Genomic DNA, 9,213 nt, shown 5'->3' with positions numbered 1-9,213 from the left:
CACAACCGTAGTCGTGCGGTGACCTCCTTCTAGATGGCCTCCTCGAATAGAGGTTTCGGTGCTTCAGCCACGAACTGCTCGACTTCGAGCAGCTCCTTTAGCATAGCCTCGGTCTGGCACTCTGACCTGACCTCTTGTAATTTTTCTAATTTAATGCAACAACTATGTAGACGGGTATATCTTGGTCTAACATCTTGTAATCTGTTCAAGGTGGGGCAGGTGGGGGCTCAAGCCCCCCTATGCCCACTAGCCTCTCTTCTCGCTCGCTTTCCCCGTGCCCCTTCTGACATGTGTAGTTCCTGTAGCATCGCCCACAACAGTGGTGATCTAGCATGGAGCGAACATTGTGGGCGGAGGGGAAGGGAGTAGAGTAGAGTCGGGGTGAGGCAGGGATGAGACATGGTGAGGTCTTGTCGTGCTGCCGCCGTCATCTATGTGTCGCCGGGAGATAATTGACTAGTCTGAAAGCTTTAATCTTGTTTTTTATGCATTTTTTAAACTGCTCCAATACATCTCAGGGGCACAGATCCAATGTGATTTTATTCATAGAGAATGTAATAGAGTGGCTCATTTGATAGTTGGGTACGAATATAAGCAAGGGTCCAAGCAAATTATGAGCTCTCTCCCGACACACACTGGCAATATTTGTTGACGATTTATTAGTACATGAGTAATAGAATGACTACCAAGTTCAAAAAAGGGCTGCAGATCCTCTAAAGCCCCCCAAGATCCTCTAGGGTACCGATGATGGAAAAATATAATAATATATGGGATGTCTTGGTTGTTCAAAAACTTACTTTCTTTATACACTCCTATACTTACCACACAAAGACAGAAACAGAAAGTAATCGATATATTGAATTGTACCAAAACGAAAAGAGAAGCAAGAAAATCAAAGTCTTTTTTTTTCAATTTTTTTTTGAGAACTATTCTTCCTTATTCTGCTTTCAATTGATATATAACGCAATGAAGCATGTATGCGTCCCCGTCTGCTTTCATCCAAGCGAGGTTTATATTATCGCACACCGAGACTTTGTTCATGTTATGCGAACCATTCAATTTATTTAGTTTCTTGTGTCTCTGTAGGTTGCCAACGATAATATTGATGTGTACGTGTCGTAGGTGCAATTCCTCTTGTCAACAGTTGGAGCTTCGTTAGGCCCGTCGTCAAACAGGCTGGGCAGAAACCTTCTTCCCCTTCGTTGTCCGTAGGATATGATGGAGGGCAACGGGGAGAGGCTGAATAACGGGCTTTTCTTCACCATCACACAATACACATACACAGGGAGCGCACTTGAACAATAATTGTCACCGTGTACTAGCAGCTCGTGTACCAACTAGTGCTAGGTTCCCAACAATGTGCCATATCCATAACCTTCTCAAAAGAAAGTTCCTTCTAAAAGTAAAATAAATTTCTATTTTTTTTTTCTTTTTAAACTATTCTTTTTTCTCTGTTATTTTCCTTTTTCTCTCTCTCTTTTATTTTCTTTTTTTGTTTACTTAATTTTTTTTTTCTCATGGAAAACTGGAAAGAAAAATAGTACTGCTACGCGGTTTCGTCTCTCTCTGTCTGGCTTGTTGCTTGCTTTGCCGTTTCCGTTGCCTTGGCCGGCCTGCCTTAACACCCAAGTAGTCGTCTCCTACTACTAGTACTAGTACTACTAGATAGTCTCTCTCCTCCCATTATTCCAATCCATTCCAGTTAGCGCCGCTAATCCGCTCCCTAATCACCATCCATCCGATCGGCTTCCCCACCCATGGCGGCGACGGCGGCGGAGGTTCCCGTGGAGGCGCCGGTGAGTGCTGCTGCTGTTGCTGTTGCATCCTCCCTCCTTCCCTCTCTGATCCCTCTTCCGGTAGTCGGTGGCGCGCTGGATCCGGAGCGGGAGAGCGCGGGGCACCGTGGCGCTAGCGCCCGTGAGATTATTGTCTTGAACGAGTAGATAGATAGACTAGGCTCAATCGCTCCCGCCCACCCCGAGTTACGGTCTGGGCTGAGTTCCTTGCTGTCCTGCCTGCGGGAGAAGCTTGATGCAGCGAGCAAGCTTCGCTGCCGATTCGGTGGGGCTAGGGTTTGTTTGGATCTGGGCGTGGCTGGAGCGTAGGTAGCTTGCTCGTATAGTCGCACTGCCCACTGCGCGGGAGCATATATGCTCGCGTCGCGTGCTTCGCATATCGACATCACATCGGGGACTCGTAGGTTAGCTTGCCCAACGTTGTGGGATCCGTCCAGAGGATTTGCTGCAAGTAGTCTTACTACTATATATGCTACTTTACATCACAGTTGAATGATTTGTGACATGTTCTTGACCTTGCTTTGACTCTAGCAGTCTAGCTATCAGCCTGTGCAATTGTGAATGACAAGATACTAAGTGCTGCGGTATATGTCCAGGGGATTGATTGCTGCAAGTACGCTAGTACCATACTAGTTGATACCATACCATACTAGTTGATACCCACGAACTGTTTGTTGCATGTTCTAGAGTTTGATTTGACTATCAGGTTCTGCAATTGCGGAAGCATTCTGACAAGAGACTAGACCATTTGCTATTCACTTTGACTGGCAAGGTATCTGTGCCTTAGAGTTGTTAAAAAATGTCAGTGGGCTCATGAGCTTACAAGTGTTTCAATGTAGTATTTATTAAGGTTGCTGCTATGATAGAGAAAATGTTTTTGTGTTTTTAATGCTTCTCATCTGATTTTCACATGCCTGGTTATGGTTTACATGCATGCGAATGAGAAAGGTCAAGTTATGTCAGTCGATAGGTTGAAGGAAATACTATCCACTGATTTCCGCAATTGTCCTGTCCCTTGCTTCATAAATCATAATATTCTTCAGTATGTACTTCTTGCAAAACTCATATTGACGTCCCATTTATTGCAGGTGAGGACAGTGAAGGTCACCAATGTCTCTCTTAGTGCAACTGTGCAAGACATTAAGGAGTTCTTTTCCTTTTCAGGAGATATTGAACATGTGGAGATGCAGAGGTTCGTAAAACCTGTCCAACTAGGTTGCCCCTTCTCTTTTCATGTCCATACAAGCCTTTGATTGTCATCCTCATTAGCTTGTTCTCTTTAATTTTGCAGTGGTGATGAGTGGTCTCAAGTTGCATATGTCACATTCAAAGATGCACAAGGCGCAGAAACTGCACTTCTTCTATCGGTTAGTACCTGTAGGCCTTAGTATGATCCAGTGGAGTTCTTACAATACTTGGCTATAATTGATCACCATAGCGCTACCGCTAGTGTACCCCTGTGCTTGGGACCAAAAAATGTGGTTCTTGTATTAGAGCTATGACTAAATGCTTTACCTGAATAGAATGTTTGTGGATCTCTTTAGCAGAATTTGCAAATTGCAAGGAATTTGCTGACCTTGCAACATTGTGTTGTGTTCGTGCTCCTAGAAAAATAACATCAATTTATGATTGTCACAGGGTGCCACAATAGTTGATCTTTCTGTCATTATTGCGCCTGCTCCAGAGTATCAGCCACCCCCTACGTACTCTGCGCCACCAATGGTATGATATGCCTCTATTTTTTATGCTCAACTTGCCCGCATCCAATTTCTTACATGATGTTGTATCCTGAACTGAACATGGTACACAATTATACATGCATTTTATATGTGACGAGACTGAGTTTTTCTTTAATTTCATGGATGCAACATCACTGTAGTTTTGCTATCTGTAAGTGTCATTGGCATACATCTGCTTCTTAACTTCAAATCAAATCAGTAGGTCAAATGGATGTTTATCTGTGTTTTAGTTGGCAAGCAGACCTGTGCATTTTTGTTTAAATTCCATGGTCAGTCTTCTGTTAAGTAATTTTCAAAGGGCACCCTTGTCAAACTGTAATGGTGAACTGCACGTGTCTATCTATTTGACATCCAGTTATGTTTTTGCAACACCTTTGAGAATTATCTAGTAAGGTTTTCATGCACCAGAGACCATAAGCTTTTGTCATTGTCACTCCAGAATTGCATTTGTGTTGTCAAAAGCATTCCTTGTGTTATATAGTAGTCAAATAGGAACAACTCCAGTATGTTTGTTTTCTTTAAAAAAAATAATAAAAAAAAATCCACAAGTAACTTGTACTGAACATTATCTTCTGTTGTCAGAGTGGAACCAGAGTTGCAGTTGGTGGAGACAACACCGTTGTCCACAAGGCTGAGGATGTTGTCAGCTCTATGCTTGCCAAGGGTTTCGTGCTAGGCAAAGACGCTGTTGGCAAGGCCAAAGCGTTCGATGAGAAGCACGGCTTCACTTCCACGGCCGGTGCTAAGGTAGCCTCCATTGACAAGAAGATTGGGCTGAGTGATAAGATCACCACGGGCACATCCTTGGTCACTGGGAAGGTGAAGGAGATGGACCAGAAGTTCCAGGTCTCTGACAAGACCAAGTCAGCATTCGCCGCCGCCGAGCAGAAGGTGAGCAGCGCCGGGTCTGCCATCATGAAGAACAGATACGTCTTCACCGGCGCGTCGTGGGTCACTGGCGCATTCAACAAGGTCGCCAAGGCTGCCACGGACGTCGGGACGATGACCAAGGAGAAGATGGCAGCTGAGGAGCAGCAGAAGGGCTCTGGCCCTTCCTCTGGGGGCCACTCGTACACGCCCATCCGATGATTCATTAGCTTGGTGTTATGCGCCCTCCCTCAAAACAGTGTTGTATTACATATTGGTGGATGTAAAACATAGATATATAGAACAGATCATCAGGCCCCTCTCACCACATGTTCATCGTTCCATATTCTGTTAAATTTCGTACTGTGGGGATTTTTTTCAGTAGGACAAGGAAGTATGGTGGTGATACCAATGTGTTGGTTTATACGAATCCATGTTCAGACTTCAGACTGGTTGTGGTTTGAATGAACATTTTGTAGAAGTGGTGGGAAGTTACCCAAATAATATGATGTTGCTGAATCAACATGCTATTGGCTGGCTGTGTGTGATCCCTATTTGCAATTACTTCGAACACATCTACAGTTAAAGAGCGTGTTTCGTACCATAATCTGCACAATCACCAGATAAATAGAATCGTAGCGGTGTCTCATATTTGATACTGATCTTATACTATCTGTGGTTTGTCTTTGTTGTCTATAATGTTGTAAGAACCACATCAAACAAAGTCGTTGTAGTATAGTGGTGAGTATTCCCGCCTGTCACGCGGGCGACCCGGGTTCGATCCCCGGCAACGGCGATTTTTTTATTATATATATTTTATCATTTTCCTTTTTTTTTTTTGAGAGCACGTCCACGACGTGTTTTCCCCTTATTTTTTAGCAGTTTATTTCTTTGTCAGTGTTACCACAGCCGTTCCGTGCCAGCTTCTCTGTCACATTCAGTCACCTGCTTGGCCATAGAACAGAGCATCAAGCTTTCAGACAGACACAGATGGTGTGGTGGCCACAGGAAGAGAACTCACTCCAGCAGTCCAGCTCCAGTTCCAGGGATTAGAACGGCTCAGATCAGTAGATCACCACCACTCACAGCGTCACGGTCGCCCGTCTATGTCCAATGTGTCTCAGTCAGGTCAAGATCAACTCAAAAACATCCCTTGCCAAGCTACACAAATGGCATCAGCAGACACTGGTGACTGCTGCTGCAAGCTACAGCCTCTGGCGTTTTGCCTTGTCCAAACCAGCAATCACCATGTGTGTCTGTACTTCCGTCCACTTCTTCGCCATTGCGGCCGTCAACAAGGCACTACAGCTCCAGCAGCAGCGTTTCAGGCTCCTAGCTGTGCTTTGCTCCCCTAATTGGAATCATCAGGCCCTGTTGCTAGTCACTCTGCACTCATGGATGGGCGAGTCACTGTCATGCTCACTGCTCATGGCTTTTCCATGCTTCTCAGCTATGCCTTTGACTTCTTCATCACAGGCTGCTCCTCTGATCCTCTTCTCTCTAAAAAATATTGGTGTCCTACTTGCTAGATGAGCTAAGTATCTATCTAATGTAGTATTTGTGTAGGAAGTAGGATTGCATGGTCTCAACTGAGTTATAGCATAAAAAAAGGGGTCTGAAACCACATTGTTCATTGGTCAAAGTTCAGTTAATCTTTTCAAATTTTTTTCTCAAGTCAATCATGGCTCTTGTTAGTTCGATGGATCTTATTGGCATTGTGGGGTATAAAACCCCTATACCCTTACGGCTAGACTTGGGCCAGGAAGCTTGGCCCATTACGAGACGAGTTTAAGGCTTGATCCGACAGCTTGGAGTCTTGCGCAAGGAAACAAGACGTGGAGATCAAGCAAGATTCTAGTCGGTTAGGATAGGAATTGATATCGAACTATCTATGGCAATTGTAACCGACTAGGATTAGTTTCCAGATCTGTAACCCTGCCCTCCGGACTATATAAGGAGAGGCAAGGGACCCCCCTAGATCATCATATTCTCTCAACACAAATCAATACAACCAGACGCAGGACGTAGGTATTACGCCAACTCGGCGGCCGAACCTGGATAAAAAGCTTGTCTGTGTCTTGCGTCACCATCGAGTTCGTAGTTTGCGCACCGTCTACCGATAAACTACTACCGTGGGTATACCCCAAGGTAGACTGACGACCAGCTTTCGTCGACAGTGGCGCGCCAGGTAGGGGGTGTGCGTGCAACTTCTCCGGCGAACAAGATGGTCACGATCCCAGCTTCCGCGGCCGTGCCTGAAGGTCTCACGTTCACCGTCGGCCAGATCACGTGGACGACGCGCAGCGGCGGCCTCACGACCACGGTTTCGAAAGAAACTCAGATCCAATCTGAGAACACGTCGACTCCGACCACTCGCATGGCGGAACCGAGCACCCGACCACCGCTCCCGCTCTACAAGGGAAAGAAGATCGACTGCTCAGACCTTCTCCAAGCGCTCGATCGCTCCGATTCCAAGCTACTTGAAGCCGCCCAACTAGTGGACGGAATCCTGCGTCAGCCTGATCAAGCTGCCCCAACGGATTTTTTCAAATCCCGTCGGCCAACTCGTGTCGTTACACACGAACGGCTAGGAACGTCTCTGACGATAACCTCAACTCCCTCAGGACGATCCGTCAAGCTCAAGAAGGGAGACTATTCTTGCGGCCTGAAAAACTCGGCCTCTCTCTACTCGCGCCACATCCAATCCGTTTTCAGCAAAGCGGGTTGGTCGCCAAAAAGGAACGGTCGTCGCTACGTCAATATGGTGACAGTCCAAGAACTACGGGACGGTCAGGCTTCCAGTACCAACTCGAGCACCGGTTTCGTCCCCACCGAAGTTATAAACACCGAAGATGAGGACTATGACCTGGATTTGCCTTCACACCCTCCGGGTTTCCCTCGTTTCCCGGTATTTCCCCCCCGGCGAGGGGATATTGTTTTCAACGTCAGCGCCGACGAGCCGGTCGTTGATGGAGAAACAGATGAGCAGAGACAACTCCGCGAGCAGCGCAACGCCGATCGCGCCCGACGACGCGCAGACGAGCAACAACAAATTCCACCGCATAATCTTAACGACGCTTTTGATATGGTCGGGGATCAGCCAGTCTACAAGACACCAAACGCCAACGTGGCCGTCGCCATGGCTAATCTAGATCGGCTCCCTGATACCCCTGAGTGCCAGGGAGTTCGGACCAGCATCCGAGCACACCTGATCGCCGCAATGGGACAGACAGCCACTCTGCTCAAGAGAGTCCAGGACGTCTCTTATACGGAAGCCACCTCCGACCAGACTAATCGTAGCCGGACCTCACCGCCTCCCAGCAGGCGTCACCGCAGCCGCTCTCCCGACAACCGTCGAAAAGATTCGCGGCGTGACGATGGTGGTCGGGACACTGACGGTCACCGCGAGCAGAACCGCAGATGCGGTCAAGAAGTAAACCAGCACAGGGATCTCCGGCACAACATCCCTCCCAAAGACGCCCGGGATCGCATCAACAGGCGTGCCACAGAGAGAGCAGCCCACGAAAACCTGCGCCGTATCGAGTACGATGCAACCCATGGCCCCCCGGGCCTAAGACAGTTCTCCTCACACCTCCGCCAGGTCGTGTGGCCCCGCAATTTCAAGCTCGAAAAACTTAAAAAATACGATGACAAGGAAAATCCAGAGAACTGGATCACTCTCTATGAAATCGCCGTCCGATCAGCAGCGGGAGATGAGCACGTCATGGCCAACTACTTCCCCGTAGTCCTCGACCAGGCTGGTCATCAGTGGCTTCTTGGCTTGCCCGAGGACTCCTTCGACTCTTGGGAAGAGCTACGCCAGGCTTTCATCGACAACTTCATCGCCACATGCGAGCAGCCTGGAAATAAGTATGACCTCGAAAGGATAAGGGACAGGAAGAACGAACCTCTGCGCGATTACATCCGACGATTCTCGGATATGCGCCTCAAGATCCCGAAGATTTCCCACGACGAGGCCATCTCTGCCTTCATCAAGGGCCTGCGTTTCCATGAAGCGCTGAGGAACAAGCTGTTGCGTAAACGGCCAACAACGGTGGCAGAGCTCCTCGCCACAGCCAAAAATTATGCCGACGCCGACGACGCAGAAAAACTAATCCGAGACGATGCGAGAGGTCCCGACCAGCCTCCACGGCGAGATGACGGTCGCGGTCGATACGACAACAGGAACAACCGCCGCCCCGACAACCGCGATCACAGAGAAGGTTGGGATCGGCGGCGCGACAACCGCGACGATTTCAGAGGAAAGCGTCCCCGTGACTACGACCACGAAGTAAATACGGTCAAGCGTCCCAACGGCTGGCGGGACTACCAAGAAGACTACAATAAAACGCTGAAGGGACCGTGCCAACTACATCCAAAGTCTAATCATACCATGGAAGAGTGCCGCGTCCTCAAAAGCATCTATACACGGCGGGCCGCCCAAGACAACTCCGCTAAGAAAAATGGCAAGCGAGACGGGCACGACCACGAAGACGAGGATGAGGACCAAGATAGGGACCCCCGACACCAATACGTCAGCCCCACTGACGTGGTCCACTCCATCTTCGGGGGCAAGGTCTCCATCGAATCTAAGCGAGAAAGAAAGCTATTAAAGAGAGCCTGCCTCAACATAGACAGCACGGACGGGCTGATCGCAGACCCAAAATTTCCCCCGTGGTCGTACAGGGAGATCTCATTCAGCAGGAAGGACCAGTGTGCCGCTATCCCAGAGCCAGGTCGTTTCCCTCTGATCCTGGACCCCTGCATCAACAGCATCAGATTCGAGCGCATGCTCGTGGACGGGGGAAGCT

General features: G+C 48.2%; 1 protein-coding gene and 1 non-coding gene across 2 annotated transcripts; both read left to right on the top strand.

The window, feature by feature from the left end:
* Window positions 1,568-4,932, top strand: LOC8067912 (binding partner of ACD11 1). Its single transcript, XM_002437647.2, has 5 exons — window positions 1,568-1,796; window positions 2,885-2,988; window positions 3,088-3,163; window positions 3,435-3,518; window positions 4,118-4,932. Exons 1-5 carry the CDS (start codon window positions 1,758-1,760, stop codon window positions 4,622-4,624), a joined length of 810 nt encoding a protein of 269 aa, XP_002437692.1. The 5' UTR covers window positions 1,568-1,757; the 3' UTR covers window positions 4,625-4,932.
* On the top strand, window positions 5,127-5,198 carry TRNAD-GUC. The gene has a single exon. It is a non-coding gene; the product is annotated as a tRNA-Asp (tRNA).

This window comes from Sorghum bicolor, chromosome 10, assembly GCF_000003195.3.
Source record: "Sorghum bicolor cultivar BTx623 chromosome 10, Sorghum_bicolor_NCBIv3, whole genome shotgun sequence".
In the NCBI taxonomy this organism is placed as follows: domain Eukaryota; kingdom Viridiplantae; phylum Streptophyta; class Magnoliopsida; order Poales; family Poaceae; genus Sorghum; species Sorghum bicolor.
Note: the sequence above shows the minus strand (reverse complement) of the source record. Positions and strands in the feature narration are given on the sequence as shown.

Excerpts from the sequence above, each read along its gene's own strand:
- LOC8067912 (XM_002437647.2), top strand. The coding sequence starts at position 1,758 with ATGGCGGCGACGGCGGCGGAGGTTCCCGTGGAGGCGCCG. Across the intron at positions 1,797-2,884 it reads AGGTTCCCGTGGAGGCGCCG|GTGAGGACAGTGAAGGTCAC; the intron begins GTGAGTGCTGCT and ends CATTTATTGCAG. Across the intron at positions 3,519-4,117 it reads CGTACTCTGCGCCACCAATG|AGTGGAACCAGAGTTGCAGT; the intron begins GTATGATATGCC and ends TTCTGTTGTCAG.